General features: G+C 41.5%; 1 protein-coding gene across 1 annotated transcript in view; it reads right to left on the minus strand.

Moving 5' to 3' along the window:
* GPC4 (glypican 4) overlaps positions 1–19,986 on the minus strand; it is a 118,386-nt gene extending 98,400 nt beyond the window's left edge. The window contains exon 1 of the mRNA XM_088465746.1: positions 19,539–19,986. Within this exon, the coding sequence (XP_088321872.1) occupies positions 19,539–19,695 (157 nt within the window). The 5' untranslated portion in view covers positions 19,696–19,986. The remainder of the gene's footprint in view (positions 1–19,538) is intronic.
* Between the last annotated feature and the right edge of the window lie 1,118 nt (positions 19,987–21,104).

Below are 21,104 nucleotides of genomic sequence, written 5' to 3' on the forward strand. Positions count from 1 at the left end.
AAACAATCTCCCTTAACTGAGCCTTTAGCCATCACCAAATGAATAGTCGTGAATAGTCAGGAGCTGCAGTTACAGCACAGACTACAATTTTATCTTTGCAAATTAATCTCCGCTTCCCCGTACATTCCTTCATTATCTCCACATTAGCATCCCTTATGGATATGCAATTTCAGCCCAGGTCATGGCACACTAGTTCGAAGCATACTACATTCCACTGACATATGCTGGCTCCCACGAGCTATAATCTAGCGCACAGAAATAACAGCAACGGAAAGTTTTCTGCCCCACCGGCCACACAGAACTGGTCTTAAAATGCTGTAGTTTTATTTTTCAATTGGTAGAACAGGAAAAAACTTAATTCAGCATGTTCACAAAAAGCCAAGGGTATATTTGTATTCCAAGTAAAAGCCTTCAGGAAACGTTTGGACGAAAAGAGGAATATCAATGAATGGCCTCTTTATTAGTCGCTCCAACTCATATTGCCAACCTATTGTATAGCACTGTACAACTGGAGTAACTTCACTCATTCACATCAGTCTGTGGAGGTTACAAGAAGCCAATTAATCTATTAATCCAGTTACCTTGTTTAAGCAACAAACAAAATATATATATATATGTATATATATATATACATACATACATACATACATACACACACACACACACACGATAATGCCCCCATAGTAGCTTTGGAAGCTACACAGCGACGGAAATATAAAGTTGGAAATTCAATACTGCGCGATGGAAGCAAAGTGCTTTTGGACGGGTGTGATATGTATTACCACTGCCCCCCTGGCCGGCGGTTCAAATCCCAACAGCGGCTGCCCGACAAAGGAGGAAATCCCAATCGTCTTAAAGGGAAGTATGGACTAATCTAATTCTACCCCCTAACCCTCTTTTAGGGTGCCTAATCCTAACCTCCCCCCCGTACCTAACCCTAACTCCCCCCCTCTAAGTGCCTAAACCTAACCCCCCTTCCCCGCTGCCTAAAGCTAAGTCCCCAGGGGGGGTGCCTAACCCTAACCTCCCCCCGGGGGTGCCTAACCCTAAGCCCCCCCCCCGGGAGCCCTAAAAAGTAACCCTCACCCCCCCAGTGGCTGTCCGCTGCGGCGCCCGGCATCCGCCCGATCGAGATGCCAGGCACCGGTCTCCCGACATCGGTCAAATGATAGGCGTCTAGATTTAGACTCCTGTCATTCGTCCCTAGTCGAGATTACAGTGTCTGGAAGCCGGCGGTCGGCATTTAGACCGTCGGCTTCCGGACCGTATGGTCCATCACTCATTTTTCATTGAACCCCAATGCAGGTGTGCAGGAAAACTAGCAATGCTCGCCTAGCGCATTCTAACATGATATGCGTAGCTGAACATCACAGCGGTACATTGTGCTGAATTGAAATCAATGAAAATGCCGTAAAACACTATAAACTTTTCTGTTAAATCTATACAATAATCTGAACCAGATTCCTTGTCAGCAACTGTAAGAAATCACTCACTTTTTTCCATGACCAATGACTCTCACAACAGGACAAAACCCTTTATTCAAAATAAGTGTTTGCACAAGTTAAAAACTATAAAACTTCACGGCAAGAGTCAAATCCTTCACTACAAACAGAGGTACCACCAATAAAAGCAGTGTTCAGCTGCACTTGGGAAAGCCTGTTTAGAATGAAAATAAAGCTAGGGAACTCTGCCAGCTTTTACTCCTGATAAAAAGCTGAATTCCAAGCTGTCAGCCATCTTGTTATCCGCGGAACCGCTGATGTGTATTTGGCCAGAAGAGCAAATGACTATTGCTTTAGAGAATGGGAGTAAAGAAAGTAATAATTTCTCTCAGGCATTTTCTTTCAACACAGAAGGGAGGATTGTGCTTTAAAAGCCACACTTGTATCTCCAGGTCTTTGCTGCTTAAATAAGACCACAGAAAATCTTCACTACATACACACTCTAACAACCAGAAGACAACAGCATGTAAATAGGACAAGGCAGTAAAAGTCCTATTTACAATTTACTTCTCAGCTTTTAAGGGTCCATAGAGCGTTCTGTTTGAAGCACAAATGAAAGACTTGTTAATTATATCGCGCAGTCAGCCAGTATAGTATCACCTTAAGGTGTAATACAAAAAAAATCCATTTACCACAGACTCGGGATACAAGGATAAAAAAAAACATTCATTTAACACTTTTTTTCCAGGCATTTTTTTTTGTAGCCGTATACAAATCTAGAACGTTTAGAGACTAATGGCAATATGCCCCTTTTTAAACCAAATAGCCATAATACCCTGTAAGAGATTGGGGACAAAAATAAGCATCAATGCTGAAAAAAAATCCTGTCAGAACCAATTGGAATTGGACCAGACGTTCTTTGCCTCCATCTATATTTTGTGCGTGGACATCGGCCGGCCACACTAATTGGGCTCCACGTGATCTGCAGACAACCAAAAAGGGACACGCGAGGCCAATCTGGTCACAAAACCAGTTGTTCAAACCTCAGGGCGCAGAACAGTGTCTGCCAATGTTAGGACAGCCTTACATGAGCAGGACATTTCAGAGTTTACTGGTAGGATCTATTTTAATCCTATTGAGGGACACAGCAGAAGGTCAAATTGGAATTGAAAAAGTCAGCTAACTATTTAGAAATTGCAAATTCTGTTTAAAAGGTATAAAAGAATATATGTTCTGCATGTGAAATAGCCCTTTGTTAAAGAGCAGGCTTATTGCATGCAATTAGGTCTGACGTTCGTTTACAGGAAGTATTAGATGATTATTGCAACCAAGTCGAAGGTTAATGGGGTTAACTATAACAAATACTTCTTGGGTTTTTATAGAGGAATTCAATTATTTAGTTATTTAAATATCATTTGAAGGTCAGCTGCTAAATATTTGTTTGGTTGCTCTAAATGTCATATCTCATACCACTTTAGCCCTCATTAATAACACAACTTTGTTTAAGTAAACACAATAACAGAAATTACCGTTTACAGCTAACCTCAAAGGACGTCCCCAGCGGAATACTGTAATTAGCAGCGTCTGATAACTTGCATATGTTTCATACGCTACGGAATGGTTTAATGGACAACTATTCTGTAATGATCTTGATCTTTATATTAAAATAACAAGTTAGCCCTATTTTTTATTTAATTTTATTTTTATAACTCCCTGTGTACCTTGACTTTTAAAAAGTGAAGTGATCTCAGATGATCTAGTTAATCCACCCCACAACAGTCCAAACTGCTTTCCAAGTGTATATGGATAATTCTGAACATGAAAAGGAGCAGAAGCCTTCATTGGTGTTTTGAGTTACTGCCGATTAGGTAAAATGTTAAATGCCACGGTATAGTGACCGAACCACCATCAAGAACCTGATGAATATACAGACCAGGTCTCTAGTCGTAGAGAGTAAATGATAGCCCTTGGCATCCTGCTATTGAACAGAAAACCATTTGCTGTGTGGTATCAGCGCCATACAAAGAGGTTCACCAGAAATACAAAAAAAACCTCCAAGACTTAAATATACTCCACAGCACAATGTATGACAAAGAGATTTACCAAGGATATCTAGGAAAAACAGCAAAGTTGCAAAATTGTACCCATAAGAAAAAAATGACATAAGAAAATCATAGTAAATTCCCTCTGGCCTTTCCCAATTTACAAATCAAATAGGCCGTTTAGTCAGGAATTTGTACTTCACATATATCCCAGGAGCTGTTAAAAATATGTTGTGCCATTACAGGCAGGAATGTGAGGGAGTACTGGACTAGTGCTTTCATTTGTCTTTCCACTGTCTACCCACTTAAAAGACCAATTACATCTAAATGTCTAGAGATGCAGAGATTATATCTGGAGGTCACAAGACAGTTTAAACATTGATAACAACCATCATAAATCTCCTTTTATTGTTCTCCAAGTCTCTAAGTGAAACCAATCTATTGATGGTTGGACCAAAACAATTACACAAATCAAGGGCTAATTTGTTACAGATCAATGCCTGAAAGCAAAGATGCCCTGACGCCAATGCTTTGTAACCCTCTTTGCACCTTACGCAGCGGAGGCGGATTTCAGTGAAGAAGAAGCAGTGTTCAGTTCTTATCAGGGCAATTATGACAATGGGCAATAATTTGACAATACAGTGGAGTGAACAGATCTGCTTGTTCTGGCCAACACATCTCCGTTTCCTCTGAAGTGCCTGCCAACGAAAACTAGACTCCCACTAACTGGACAAAAGAAAGCAAGTGACTGTTATTCCTACGATTAACACTGAAGTGTGTGAGGATTCTAAAATCATTTGTAATCAAATAAAATTGCAGCTCTGAAAATATGATGCCGAGTAAAGTGGTCATTTATAAATCAGGATAAAAAGCCTAAGGGGGCACAGAACAGATCATAGGTCTCCCACCTCCTGACAATAAGGCTTGATTTGTGCCACTGGCAGGGATAACAAACTTAATTGCTTTCAGGGGTAACAATTCAAAGGGTCTAGGGGAGAGGGCTGGAAGACAAGGAAAAAAGCCTGTGACGAGGACAAGACAAAAACTTTCAAGGAAAAAGAAAACCGCCATGAATAGATGCCTATGTAAATAAGGCGGCTGAGTGGTTATTGAAAGGTAATAAAATAGATTAACAGTCCTTTCCCTCTATAGCAGAAGGGCAGCTCGCAACTTCGCAATAGACAAGCAGAATAGCTACTTGTGTTGCACTAGGCATTATGCATTACAAGGCAAATAAAATAGGAGCTTAAATCATTCAAAGCCAAAAAAAGCACAGAGATGAAAAGAAGGTGTACGCTAAACACATTTGCATTAACGAATGGTGATTTTAATGAGGTGAACGGCAAGAATAAACATCAATGTATAATGGTTAATTGTGTCTTGTATGTTTCTGTATGGTATAGCCGGTGATTTTATTTGTGGGGGGAGTCACAGTGTTTAGGCCAAGTACTTTTTTTATGGTGTAATCTTTAATTCTTGTAACTAGCTCTAGAAACTGGAAGAAATTTATTAAATAATTTCAGAAATGAATAAATAAGCATCTGAACATTTATCATGAGTATGGAAGCTACTATAAATCTGTATCAACTTGTAGATTAGGAGAGTGCAGACACTTATGTTAGATCAGTCTATTCCGCCATATGGTATCCGATCGGATGGTTGACAGTAATGTCAACATTTATAATGTAGACAGCACAATATCGGCAATGGAATGTCGTCATGGTTCAAAATGACGACATCTGAAATGTCGCCATGTAAAATGTTGACATTCTGAGGGTGCAGACATTTAGCTTTAGCTGCCGCCAGGAACATTACGCTGCCCGGAGAGTTTAAGATTAGACTGCCAAGGAAGAGGGGGGGTGTCAGGGTTAGGCAGTAGAGCGAGTGTTAAGGGTAAAGATTAGGATTAAGGGGTAGTATACTCAACGGAAGGCCACTGGACATCGCCACAGGAACTGTTCCCCATGTGACCCAGAAGGAGATACTTGAGCCACCACTGCCAGCAGAAGAAGGTAAGACACTGCTAGACTACTAGGGACAGTTTGTCGACAGTTTATCATGTTTATCAAAAGAAGAGAAGTACTAAAACACGAGGACATGCACTAAAACTGGAGGGAAGGGGATTCAAAGGAAATCTGAGGAAAAATTACTTAACAGAAAGGGTAGTAGATAAGTGGAATAGCCTCCCATCAGAGGTGGTAGAGGCTAAGACAGTAGAATAATTTAAACAGGCTTGGGCTATGCATCAGCATATCCTTACAAAGAACCGAGGATCATATAGGGTTGAGGTTACCAAAAGGTAAAAAAGGGCAGACAAGATGGGCAAAGTGGTTCTTATCTGTCGTCAAATTCTATGTTTCTATGACATATCATCTATGCAGACATGGTCACTTCGAACTTCGACAATCTCATGTCGACCTGATGCATGTCAACACGATAACTGTCAACCAATCATAACACACATCTACATTTTATGTTCCATCAGATGTTTCAGGAATTCAACATGTGCTATGCTGCGCCCTATATCCACTTGGCCTCAGACATCCATATGACATTGCATTAGTAAGTGGAGTTCTAGGAGCCTACATATGGCCCTTAGCACCATGGGCAAACTCATGGAATTATGGGGATCCATTCATTGTGGAACACGGTTTTGGCCTGATAAGTTTCATCTACTATCGCTGTTATTTGTAACAGATGCAGTTTTCAGGACAAACTAGCAAAATCCTTTTGCCAGAACAGTGGCTCCAATAAGAGCTCGCTCTAGCGAACAGCGAGAAGTGATCGTTTTTGCTACAATTTTACTGCCAGGTTTGAACTTGGCTTAACTGCTGTGCATGCTATGCTTTTTCGGAGCTTGGTAAATTGGACTATATCAGTTTTCTGCAGGAGATATCTATGATCTTGCCCGTTACAAAAACGGACAGTTTCCGCCAGATATTTTGAACAATCAGAATTATAAATAAGCCCCTAAATTGCCCTAAGAAAGAGTCGTTGTATATTATTTTCTACTTGCGCTGAGGTTAGCTATAGATCCATTAAAAGAAGACAAAAAAATGGGTAAAAGAAAAAACAAAATATGTATAAAAATTGTTTTGAGGCACTATACTTAAGACTCGCCTGTGCCACAATAAAGTACCACCTCTACCTTGCAAACATATATTTAACAATTTCAGGAATGCTTCATAACAAATGTCTAAAGAATGTGCTAATTTATTAAATTATTGGCAGGTTTTAGTAAATGTCATTAGACCCAACATCACATACTGCATAAGCCAGGCTACAGGCTATGCTGGAATAGACTTTGTACTGGATCATTTGCTATAGTAATGCCAACTGTTTTCACAGGGTCATATCTTCTTTTTTAACAAGCTGGACATAGATGTAAGTTTGTTAAGCCAGGAGAGATAAGAGTTTAAAATCTGGCGTCTGTCAGAAACGGCTTGGCTTGTATTTAGCACCGTCTTGTGGCAACGGAAATAATTTGATAGATATAACTTATGCAGCGTGTGTGGGGAAGTGTAAAATGTAAAAGTGTTAATTTTTCATATGAATTCATAGGCCTGATTCAAGCGAACAACTATGCCAAATTTCTGGTTTTAAAAACACACACGTCACAGTTTTAAATGGAGCACAGAATGTATAGTACTTAACTTAATGAATTACAATGAACCCCAAGCTCTCTCCCCCTCCAGCAGTAGGCTGCCATGTGAGGAGGGAGGGGCTTCTACACAACAGAATGTGACTGACAACTTGGCAGACTTGCATTCCAGAAACACCCTGGGGCAGATGTACTAAGCTCTGGAAAGTGATACATTGGAGAGTGATAAAGTACTAACCAATCAGCTGCTGTCATTTTTCAAACACAGCCTGTAACATGGCAGTTAGGAGCTAAGTGGCTGGTAGTTTATCACTTTCAAGAGCTTAGTACCTCTCCCCCCATGCGATTTAAAAAGGAACAGCAGAGATATATCAAAGCTACTCAATGAATGCATTATACGTTTTTTTTTGTCATATTATATCACCGTCCCAAAGACAGCAGGGTTTCAACTTCTACTTTTTTACAGACCTGCAATGCAAAATTTGGTTAACATTGACCAATGTATTCATTGATCAGAATTTAAAATATTTTCAGAGATAAACTATTGCTCATTTCTTAAAATTAAAAATTTGAGGTTGTATAATCGCTTAAGATAGAAATCAAATGTAGGGCGGGATGTACTATGGGCAAAAATGCTATCAAACCCCCACGAAAATGCCACACATTCCGGAGCTCGGACCGGGTGGGTAACGTGTTACCCAATAGTAGCCTATGGGCTTCTTCTCCACAATTCTTTTGACAGGGATCAAATCGGATCCCACTCAGTGTCCCCCAGGCGGTGCACTCCGTTCTGCACATATGCAGAGAGACTTCTGGGTATTAAACCCGGAAGTCCCTCTATCGCATTCGCAGAGAGCAGTTCTAATCGGGAGAGTTGTCCTTTGTGATTTTAATCGCATATCTAGGTACATAGCAGCGTAATTAATGCCGGTATGTACCTGATATTTGGCAGGATGTACCACATCGCATATGCGCCCTATCTCATTTTAAATGAAAGTTGTTCCTAAAAATACCCATGTTACCAGTACGTCTCTATTAGAAAAGGCAATCTGAGGCTAGAGGCGAAAAGTATCAAAGCTTCTAAAGAGTGGCATAGCAACCAATCAGCTCCTACCTATCAATTTATAGAATGTGCTTGATAAATGCTAGCTAACAGCTGATTGGTTGCTATGGGCATCTTCGCCACATGTCCAATCTTTGGAAGGTTTGATACATTTTCCCTGATGTCTCATGTTTATCCACCTTATACGACACTATTGTCATGCCTTATGCCGGACATACACTGCAGATAAAATGCCTTTCAGGCCGACAGACATTTTATCTGGCAGCCTGACAGTGAGATATCTCACAGTGTATTGGCCCCGATATCTGCGCTCCGCCCCCGGGAGGAGACATTTCGCCAATCGCCACTCCTTCACCAGGAAGGAACAGGGGAAATGTCTGTGTCGGCCGCTGCTGGGCATATATTATTATTATTACCATTTATTTATATAGCGCACACATATTCCGCAGCGCTTTACAGAGCATATTTGTCCATTCACATCAGTCCCTGCCCCAATGGAGCTTACACTCTATGGGCCTGATTCAGAGCCGCTCGTAAGCGGCCGCAACGTTCGTTCCGAGCGATGTTAGGCCAACTGCGCATGTGTACGGATCGTTATACGCATGCGCTAACCAGTCAGTGCGGCCGAAATTCATGTGCTCGCAAAATAGCGAATGCCTGCTATTTTGAGTGACAGAAAGAGGCGTATGTGGGTGGTAACAGGGGAAGGTGCTTGAAAATGGGGAGTGGAAATCAGAACGCAGGCGTGCTTAAAGGTCAAAACGGGCGTTTTATGGGTGTGCATATTTAAAACAGCAGCGTCATTGACCACGACACTGGGTTATTTTATAGTCAGAACTGCTCGCAAAATTGTGGTAGCAAACACCAACCCCAAGAATAGCGAGCAGTTCATACGCTGGTCGATGTACTCGATTAATCTAATAAATAGCGGACATGACGTAGGATGCGAGCGGCCAGGGGGCGTATTTTTCCAAAAAACGAACGCAAGTTTTGTTCGCTCGTTCAGACATAGAGGCGTGAACAGACCGCAAACAGCGAACGGTTCATTTGAATAGCCACCCCTAGTTTTAGAACGAACGACCGCAAATAGCGAGTGGCTCTGAATGAGGGCCTATATTCCCTACCACATGTACACACACATACACACTACGGTTAATTTTTGTTAGGAGCCAATTAACCTACCAGTATATTTTTGGAGTGTGGGAGGAAACCGGAGTACCCGGAGGAAACCCACGCAAGCACAGGGAGAATATACAAACTCCACACAGTTAGGGCCGAAGTGGGAATTGAACCTACGACGTCAGTACTGTGAGGCAGTAATGCTAACCATTACACCGTTTGTGCTGCTCCATATACTTCCATGATGCTACGACTTTTAATTTGCAAAATATTGCATCGGACGGGCATGCTGGACAATCCGACATGCCCGACCGATCGATATTTTACCCTCGGCCTCCTGCACACCCACTACAATTATCGGGCGATCCGCAGATATCTGATGGATCGCCCCGATAATTGTATAGTATATGCCCAGCATTACGCTGAATTTTCTGCTGTTTGTTTACTCACACATGGAATTTGTACCTTTATCCGTTTAAGCTGTAATTGCTAGCTCATGACTTATGTTTATTTTGTATATATTCTGTTACTACAATATATTCATGCATATCATTAGATTGCTGTCCAACGCTATGAAATTTGTGCCACCCTATGAATCAGGGGTCTTCAAACTTGGCCCTCCAGATGCTGTGGAACTACACATCCCAGCATGCACTGCACATAGTTTTAGCATGCTGTTATATCAAAAAGGTGGCAGTGCATGCTGGGATGTGTAGTTCCACAGCAGCTGGAGGGCCAAGTTTGAAGACCCCTGCTATAAATAAACAATGATAGTTTGGAGGTCCTTTATAGTTTGATGTATCACAAGAAACCTAGTTCTTACCATGAGTATGCAACCTCTCATAGAACCTAGCCTAAAATAGATTCCGGTCTCATTAAAAATTGCATACGCTTATAAAATGTATTACGTCAAGCAATATTCTATCAATAATGTCACTTGAAATTCCCAACGTTTGGTGAATTCAATAAATGTAATTCTTTGAACCAAGCTCTTTGTAAACCATCCCATTCAAAAGTTATTTACAAGGCTGCATTAAGAAGTGGAACATCTCCCAATTAAGTTCCATATTTTACCCCCTTATAATACAGCAGTGTTAAACGGTCTTGCATAGGAACAGGGCTCCTTTCAAAAGTTAACAACAAGGCAAAGTCTCCAGGATTTCAAAATTAATATTTACAAAACCTTTAATATGAAGACTGCTGTGTACTGCCAGGGACTAGAGAACAAACAGCCCAACACTTGAAAAGATCCGAGACGCTTGGCACCCATGAGTCTTCTCTTGGATGGAAATATTCCCCAGTATATTTTGGCATGAATAGATAAACAAGAATTAACATTACCGGTATCTGAAACAACCGTATGTCTTTGCATAAAGCAGATGCCCCATCCCAAATCATCAGAATTTCTATGATACATCGTCGAGGACTTTGAACGCAGAACTGAGAGGCGCCGCTGCCTAGCCAAGTAAAAAATTACGTAATAGCTCAATTATCCTAAATTATAAATTCAGAAAATAATTTTTCAAGTTGCTGGCAGACTGCTGTAGGCATAATCTAGATAGCTTTAGCATCTTCCACCAACTGGGAAGATACATATGAAAATAAATTAGTACACAGTAACTCAAATATTTAATAGGACACAATGGGGGCGATTTAATTCAGCGGAAATTGAATAGCATAGGGAGGGAGCTCCCAGAGCTAATTAATTCAGAGCGCTGTTTAGTCCGACTAATGATTTCTTCTCGCGCCCTCCTAAGGGATGCGAGGAGAAACCCGACTAAAGGCTGTTTTCCAGCTTAGCACGGCGCTAACAGTCTCGCACCCAGCACTTTAGTCGGAGAATGCCGGTTCTCACGACTAAACACCCAGGTTAAGTCGGAAGAACCAGCATTTTCTGACTTAACTGCTTCCCGTCGGAGAAAACATCGCGGTGAATTGAATAGCTCTGGGATCTCCCTCTCGGTACTATTTAACTCCCACTGAATTGAATCACCAACAATGAGTGGAATTCAATTGCATACACCCTATACACCATTACACCAGCCTATACTTGGTGCAAATAGTATGTATTTCCGCTTACTCTGCAATGCCTACAATTCGGCCCATTGGCACTCACAGATCTCCGCATACATTCAGTTACGTTCTTCACTCGCTGGTGGAGATGCGCCTACATCGTCCACACTTGCATATGCTCAGTTCTGTAGCGTACGTGGCAATGCAAAAATATGCAAGATACGCTTCGCAAGCTTCGCATCAGGCTCGATTTGTGTAGCTATAGGCTTTGCCCACCTTCACCTGGGTTCCTCTGGGAGCTCAAAAACAGACTAACTGGTACCGGACTAAACTGGCAATAGTGTCTGTAGTAGAGAATCTAAACTTTAAGCCTACTGAGCAGGAGCTGATGTGCATGAGAAAGCATGGACTGAACAGCACCGTGTAATAGGTCTGCAACATCGCTCAATCTATAAAGCCATGCATTTGTATCTCCTCCACTTATAAAAATAGTCAATAAGATAGTCTTGCACGGACATTAGACCAGATAATACACGCACAGTACAGTGCACACCGTTTTATTACTGGGCTGTCTGCGTTAGTAAATCTATCCCCCAAGTGTCCTGACAGATTAGAACTTTGCTACAAGGTACGGTATGCTTTACAATCACAGAAGTACAGTGGGGAGATTCTGAATTGCAATTAATTTAAAAAAAAAAAAAGTGAATTACACGCAAAGTTAAAAGAAAGACAAAAGATGGAATTTCTAGGATAACTCTTCACAGGACCCCACCCCCCCCCCAAAAAAAAATTAAATTAAAAACATTTTCTATGTGAAAAATATATTTACATTTTATTTTTTAAACCTAAATTATGTTCTAAATATTCGCACTTAAAGATAAAATAATCTATATTTGCATCCAAGACATACTGTAGCATCACTCACACTTTGAAAAGGAAATAAAAATGTCATTTTAGGAGTGTGTATATATTTTCTTTATTTCAAAATGGATTTAAATTCAGCATTGGGGCTATTTTGGTGTATGTGACTGATAGAAGTCATATATGAATGTCATATAAGCCAAGGTACCAGTAAAGCTTACACTCTGTTCTATTTTAGCAGGCCAGAGTTATGTGCTAGCGTCTGTCTGTGTTGTGACAGTGTCCTAGACGTAAATGAATGCTTCCACTACTCCACATTTTTTATCCACTCAGTCATGCATTTTTGTTATTGTTGAATTTGGTGCGAAGCTACACTGCATGAGCACTAGTCCTTGGTGGTCCACCAAGTTTTCCGACTAAAAAGGCATCTCTTTTGTCCCATAAGATAAAGCCGTCCAGTAGGTCATTGAAAAGTCCAAATAAAGCAGCAGCAGCCTTGGAAGGGAGATGAGGGATTAAACAAAACAAAAAAAGGATGGAATTTGGAGGAACTCATTATCTACTATCTTGTGATGGAATTTGAGGGAACTCATTATCTGCCATTTCGCACAGCTAGTCATTTACAGAAGTATCTGGCTTGCAGGTACAGCAAGTGACAATGTATAAAATATAAACTACATGACTTGTGTTCTTTATTGACCATTTGCTAACAGGCTACAGACAGTCTGGCAGTGAACCAGTGGCTATATAAGTCTGCATGCCACCATCATTAGACATGGGCTTTCACTGTAATCCAAGTGTCCTACAATCTACCACCATCACTAAGACCCTCCCACTCATGACTGAATCACATGATGCATTTTGTAAGGCACGTATGGTTCTGGGGCTGATTTAGAGGTACAGGTTGAGTCTCCCATATCCAAAATACTTGGGTCCAAGGGTATTTTGTATATCGGAATATTCTGTATTTTGGAATAATTGTATACCATATTGAAAGGTCTTAGGAATAGGGCCCAAATCTAAACACAATGTATTTATGATTCATATACACCTTATACACACACAACCTGAAAGTAATTTTAGACAATATTTTCAATAATTTAGTGGTTCAAACCAAAAGCTTTTGTACATACATGAATTAATTAGTTTCATATACACAAAGCCTATAGGTAATGTTATGCTTTATTTTTAATAATTGTGTGCCTTAAACAAAGTTTGTGTACATTGAACCATCAGAATGCAAAGGTTTCACTATCTCAGTCATGCTGAAATATTCCGTATTTTGGAATATTTGGATATGGAAGACTCAACTTGTAGTAGCAAAAAAAATAAATTTAAAAAAAAAAAACTACTGGGTGCAATATTTGCCCATGTAAGAAAAAAAAACTTTTTTGTGGTCCTGGCGGAGTGAAAGTGTTTGCTGAGGCTAATGCACAGGCTATTTTAAATTTAGGACAGAGACGTGGCAGGCTCAATACTAGGATGCAGTATGAATAGACAGTCGGCCAGTATGTGTGCGCAGTGTGCAAGAACAAGTAATAATTGGCCTGCGTGTAAGCAAAAAGACAAACACATTTTAAATTTGCATTTGATTCCTTTATAGTGCGGCACGGTTTCCTCTGCTTCTGTTTGCACCTAAAACATCTTTGTGTTAGTTATAACCTATACAAGAAAGAGCTAATGTTACACAAAACTGCCCAAATTAGCAACAGTCACCAAAATGGATCTTCCCAACCTTGTTTATTTATTACCAGTTATTTACATATTGCGTAGCGTTTTACAGAGAATACTTGGCCATTCCCATCAGTCCATGCCCGGTGTAGCTTACAATCTATATTCCCTACCACAAGCGCACACACACACACACACACACATATATACACTAGGGTGATTTTGTTTGGAGCCAATTAAGCTACCAGTATAATTTTGGAGTGTGGGAGGAAACCTATGGAAGCACAGGGAGAAAATACAAACTCCATACAGTTAGGGTCATTTTGGGAATCGAACCCACGACCGCAGTGCTGACCTTGTTGGTCCTATATCCATCCCATCATCTAAGTGTATACATTACATACATGGGTACGTTGGCGACCATAATTAGGAAAAATAAAAAGCCTAACACATACATCCACTTTGTTCCTGTACCATATAACTAGGTCAGCCCATATATAAAGTACTCTTAGTATTGGTACACAACAAAAGAATTAGGAAATTGTATTACGTGTTGAACCGATTATGTGGATTTATTTTTGTATTGTGGTGTTTTTCTTCCCCATATGACCAAAACAATAATGTACATCATATGCGGTCAAAAATCACTGTATCCACAGAGAAAAAAAGTGTAATAATAGATATGTACACAAAATATAATAACCTAAGAATACAAAACTGCTTTAAGATTGGAGCAATTGCCAAGTTTCAATGTTAATAAATGTCTCGTGAAGGTATGAAGTCACAAACCAAGACAAGCAAATAACTGAGTGTGTCCCAACAAGAATGAATTGCTGCATTATTAAGAAGGGAAGATGGCACCAGACTTTCCACTGATTACACATCCCTGGTATGAAGGGAGCCATCCAAAATATTACCGAGAATGTAAACTGTTCTTATACACCAGGATTTCCTGAGCAGAAGAAAAAAAAACAAAGCTGAAATAGCACTAGGTGTCTATGCGACAGGCTCAGTAAACATCTCTAGGTTCCTGCAGATCGAGGGAAAAGCAACCTCTCAGGTGCGTGTGAAGAGTTTCTAGGCTATTAGATATGTTCATGTTACACCTAGTAGTAAGAAAGGTTACACGAGGTTAACAGGAGTCTGCAGAGAGTTTCAATTTACAAACAAGGAAGAAAGAGAAAAAGCACTAGGACTGCAGAAGGTGAATGACTGGCTAATAATTTACAGTGTTAGTCACAGCAATTCTCTATTCTCATGAACAGATAGACCTGAGGCTCAGAGACTGTTGTTTAGTGTGTAAGGGTGCCTGGTGCGGGGAACTGGGGACAAGGATGGCCATGGCGCAGAATGGTTTAGTGGAGATCCATACTTGGGCATCCATATGGAAGCACACAAAAAAGTGGTGTCAAATCTGTAAAGATGGCAAGCTGTGGAATAAATGCATTTGTTTTATAGAAAGGATATATGGTGAACTGTTAGTGCTATGGTGCTCTATAGCAATGAGGGAGGAAGAGGTGCACCCAAGCTACAGGGGCCTGGGAGGGAGGGGTCCTGGCCTCCTTCACAGCTGTGACTATCAAACATCCTTTGTTGTTGTTGGCCGTTTTACACCAAATTGGCTTCAGATCAAAGTGAGTATTGGTCTCAACAGACCACCAATTCCTATCAACATCTGGTAGGGATCTATCAGAGGTCACTGGCATAAGAGTCAGTAGGATGATTTTTTTGGATCTGGCTGACCTGACAAGAGTGGAACACCCCAGGATCTTCCAAATCTGGCATACGTCGGCAAATTTGCTACGGGTCTGGTAACAGATAGTGAAGCTGTGCTTTCCCATTTAGGCACTTTACTTACAGCCCTGACAAACAAGCATATGTTTATAAAACATATGCGACCCACCACCCAAATCACACTTAACTTTTTTTTATGTGCAACGTAATTTCTCCTCCCCTTTGAGAAAATGTACGTATAATAATTCTACCACTCTGCGTTCGTTTTATCTTTGACAGTATGAAGCAATGAGTTAATCAGCCTGTGTGCTCTCCACGCAGCAATGATTAGACAAACTAAAAACACATTGCAAGTCTAACAAGGTTTTTCATATGCTGCATTCCCAAAATGTTTCTGAATCAAGTCCTGCATGATGTGCCTCTGTGTCTGCTGCTGGGGGCCAGGGAGAAAGTCATACACATATGGACAGTGCCCCTCTTCAGCCCAAATGGTTTAGCTACAAACAAATTTAAATACATCTTCAAGAACCCATGACCTGACAAGAAAGACCCAAAAGGACAGCAATTACAGAATCCAGGGTAACTAACAAATAACACCACTACTAGACCCCACAGTCCAAGTCTTTCTTATTTGCATTGCTATTGACAAACAAAAGAGATTAAGGTTTCCTGTGATTAGTCTATTCCAAACTACTATAATACTGTCTTGCATTTTCCCCAAGGCTAACTCTAATCACCACAAAAGTGACATTCTTGCTACAGGGACTTTTTCAAAAAGACCAAAATCACAACTTGTGGCTGGATACTTAAAGAAAAACAAAACATTTTTAATCCTTTTTTGTAACGTCAGTTCAAAAAGGACTTGACCCCACCAAAACATTTTGTTACCATTTCAGATTCTGTGTGCATTTTTCTCATTTTGAAAGATAGAAATATTTCTGGTAACTCGGATCAAATTTCACCTGGAGAAAACCAACCTCGCTGACTTCCTTTACTTGAGACAAGGGAATGGAAGGCTGTTGCAACCATTAGGGGGTATCAAGGGGAGGTCTAAAAGGCACTGATATGGTTGTAGTGGGTACACAATGAGGGTCATTTAAAGATCACAACAGCCCTCAGCTGTAACAGACTTCTAAATCTGACTCCCAACACATTTCTGGCCCTGATGCAAAGCAAGCAGTGTTCCAAATAGACAACATAAGGTCCTACCAAATTAAGAAACCTCTATAGTGCTGATGCTTTGTAGTATAGGGAGGCCTGCACAACATTTTTAGCTCAGATTGAAACACCTTGGCCTACCTTAAGCAGGGCAAGAGAACACTGAATTTCAAGGGATATTGTATTATACTAGTATGCCATTCAATAGTAGGAGAGTCACAAAGTACTTATTTATACAAAGCAACTGCATGTTTTTGTTTAACAAATAACAGACACAATGGCTTCTGACAAAAGAGGTTATACGTTCAGTTAGTGAAGTTTTGTAACAAAAGTGCGTCAACCGTTATAAAGCAACTCTTTGCATACTCCAAATGGTGGGCCAAACAAAATTGCAAGCAATAATGACTATTAGCAGCATAACTAACTAATTGGCTGACCCAGACAATCCAGACTGCCAATTTATGAATGCAAGGGCCAGTAATCTCTTACTTGGCCACTTGTATTATATGTACCCGATTGTTATAAATTGTTGGATTTATCGTTACTTCTAGGAACCGTGGAATAGGTATAATCATTTTAGAAATCACTTACTGCAATGTTTAACAGCTAAAGCTCCAACTGAAACAGCAACAATCAGTAATCGTCTGACTGTCAGGAGACTGACCTTATTTATATTATAAAAAAGGGGGTAAGGAAGTCATATGTAATTGTGCTATTGTAACTGGTAAAGGGGGATGATAGTGTCCTTTACACTGGATGCTAACAAATATGCATGAGACCGTGCAGAATAAACAGGGATTGACTGACACTTCCCATTTTCAATCCGAGACCATTTATGGCTCACACTCTCTCTTTGGAAAGAAAAGCATTAGCTTACCAACTGTTCAACATTCTTCTAGAAAGGAACAGTGGTGAATCTGTGCTGAAGTTTACAACTTTCATTTTATTCGGAAGGGTTTTTTATTTTTTTTGTGAAACTATAAACTCATAGGATTAAAAAAAAAAAAAAAAAAAGTGTTCATAATTGAAGAACACAACATTAGCTATAACGGCGTGACAAGTCTGTTTTTGTTTCGGCTTTAAAACGATGAAAAAATATAACACTTCAGAGACTTTTGTTTCCCAAAGCCAAAATACAGAAAATAACCTATAATATGAATAAAAAAAAATAGTTTTTTTTCTGTTGAAACAAAAATAAAAAAATGAAATAAAGAAAACAAACAGTTGAACGGAGAATGATTATGCTCATTTCTCTCTAGTGAAACTGGGAGACATGAGGCAAGTGTGACTACTGGTGTTAATTGGCCATGTCATTTCCTTGAACAATTATACAGCGCTGCCATCTCTTTGCCACTTAGCAAATAGTATTCAATAAAGTTCTGCAATAACTCACAAAAGGTCAAAGACAGATGATACATATGTAGCAAGGTAAGGTCCACCAGAAAATTATAAGTGGAGAAAGACCCTAGACCCATTAGTTTCACGTTTCCCAACATATGCTAAATGTCCTCCAAGGCAAAAATAAAGAACCATTTACACCATCATATGCAAATTATTAATGGAGATAGGACTTCTGGTCAGAACCGCCTCCTAATATGGAGGCCTTCTACAGTCAATCCTATTTTCATATTTGACAGAAGGTTAATGTAACAGCATTGCAGATACAAACCAAGCCTGCTGCATACAGATGGGAAAACTCATAACAGTAACTATATTAGTAAAATGTAGTTTTACAAAATTGTTTGCAAAATGAAAATCAAACTTCTGAAAAATCACTTCTAACATTTGTCCATCTCAAAACTATTCAGCAGAGCCCCCAGGTGACTCATATCAGACTTTGCACCCTATGAGGTACACCCTGACTTTTTTAGTTCCATAGACTGCCAGGGGAAACTGATTTTCTGACAGGCTAGAACTATTTACTTGCTAATCCGATGCTAAAGAGCAGCCAGTTTAACAAGTATTAAAACTAAATTAAAATATATATGTGTAAAACTCTCAATACTCAAAAACAAAAATATTCATAGCATTTTTTTTTAGAATTGCTACAAATTCAAATTCCCTGGCAATATACTAGGCGTCGATTTAATGCAGTTAAATAGACTAATGTGCCAGACTTCCCTTCTCCCATACAAAGGCATCTGTCTGTATTGGCAAAAGAGGTATGGTGCCGTTTCCTATTAACCCACTAAATGCCAGAAACACCACCTGACTAACCATTTACTACATTCTCTTTCTAAATATTGCAGCGTCCTTGTCTGTAAAGTACTTGCAACTTTAAATTAAACAGTTCTACATAGTAACAGGTATTGGGGTGTTGAAGAAAGCGGAGAGAACTAATTCCCCTTAATGTACAATGTAATCAGCAAATAGATACCAGCTTATCTGTTGGACTGTAACATGGCAGAATCAATGGGGAAAGGCATCCAGTGGGTAATAAGGTGCAGTAGGGAAAAGCATGCCTGGAGGTGCAATAAATGGGATTGCAGGGGGCATGTATTGTACAAGCTGTATGGGACACTTGGATGACTGGATCCCCTTGTTTCCTGTGTGTGAGTCACAAGCAGCTGCCCCCGGGGCTCATTACTCAGGAGGCTGTTAGGTTTCCCTTCTTACCTGGCCCCACGGCCGGAGAGAAGGGAGGTGGGGGCCAGGAGCCTCCTGCCTCTTCTATACCGCCCCTTCTCCTCCAGCCTATCAGCCAGTAATGGCACGGGGGCACCCCATCCAGGTAGCCCCATGGCGAGTTGGTGATACATTAGTACCCGTAGGTGCATGGTCCCAGCGGCAATCACGTACACCCGGCGGCACCCACTCCCCCCGGCATCACTCACCATTGATCTCTTGGACCGGAGCATCGTTCAGGTTGAAACCTTTAGACAGGTAAAGTTTCCGGACCTCCGAGCAACTTTTCGACTTGTCAGCCGAGGTGCGGAGGCTGCATAGGGCTACGGTGCACACCAGCCACGGGGAGAGGGACATCCAGAGCATGGTGCGGGAGGCAGGGGGACAAAGGCTGTCACAGGGGGAGAGAGGCGGAGGTGGGCGCAGAGTACTGTACGGGGCTCGGAGCTCTTTGGCTGCGCCGCGCACAAGGAACTTTCGCCGGAAGAAGTTTGCAGAGTGATGTGTGAGGGTCCTGCAGTTCTGCCCCAGCTGCTACTGCCGCCGTCTCCTGAATGATTGGCCGGAGAGCTGGAGCTGCTGCCTCGTCCCCCTCCTCCAGGCTGTGGCTGCTGTGTGTCCGGGGCGCAGTGTGCGTGCTGCTGGGGACCTGGCACACAAGGGCGCAGGGGGTGCGCATGCGCGCTGGGCGCTGGGAGAGAGCCTGGAATGCCGGAGGGAGGGGCTGGGAGCACTCAGCTGTTAACCCCTGCAGGGAACCATCACTACGTGTACCCCTCACACAATGCAGCCAGTGTCCGACACCTCCAGCCGCCCGGAATGCGCACTTCACGCGTCCACTTCTCTGAGACACCTTCTAGGAGGCTCTGCCTCTGTGTGTACCCGACATGGCAAGTCATCTGTATTAACACCGTGTGTGCCCGACTTCCCATCATCTGTGTAAGTGTAAGGGATGTCCTGCAAAACTGGGCTATCATCATCAGTGGTCAACATACACTTCCCTTGATAATAAATGTAATCTATGCATTCAGTCTACGGTCTACCCACAGATATACATGTCCAGTTCAGCTAAATAATGGCATATACTGTAAGACTCTGTGGTCATCTATTAGATGAAAAGTTAGAATGTTGGTATACAAAACTTTTTAATATACATAAAATGCAGGATCACTAGTTACATTCACAAATATATCTGTAAAAGTTTAAAGAGTATTTAAAGCAGGGATGGGGAACCTCCTGCCCGGGAATCATTTGGTCTGGCCCTTTTTTCTGCTAGCCTCATTTGGCTAACAGGGTGCCTAAATTGGCACACTGCAGCCATAATCTATTCATTAGTGCCACCTGGAGCGTGCTTAGGATGCTTCAGATGGTCACACCGCTCAGAGCCGGCCCTAGGCATAGACAAACAAGGCATATGCCTAGGGCATTTGGAATTCCTAGGGGCATCCAAGCTAGCCTAGGGCCGGTGGAGGTTTGGTGCAGGCACTGCCAGGGCACTTGCTGCTGGCTGGGAAGATACTCTGGCAGCTGCTATTGCTGCTGTGCAGTGTCCACGATCGGAGCTCACCTGATAGCTCCGTTCGGGCCTGGCAGCAGCAAACAGAGAGCGGGCAGTGGCAGAACAGCCGGCAGGAGTTGACGGGGGCAGGGCACCTGGATGGCGGCTAGTGGTTAGCGCAAGGCGGACTCTGGGGCATCATAAAATCAGATTGAGCTTCTGCGCATGGGCAGAGGCTCATTGAGGACTATAAGTAAATGGTGCGGGAGGGCTCCTG

This window comes from Taudactylus pleione, unplaced genomic scaffold (genome assembly GCF_031769625.1).
Source record: "Taudactylus pleione unplaced genomic scaffold, aTauple2 ptg000064l, whole genome shotgun sequence".
Lineage (NCBI taxonomy): Eukaryota > Metazoa > Chordata > Amphibia > Anura > Myobatrachidae > Taudactylus > Taudactylus pleione.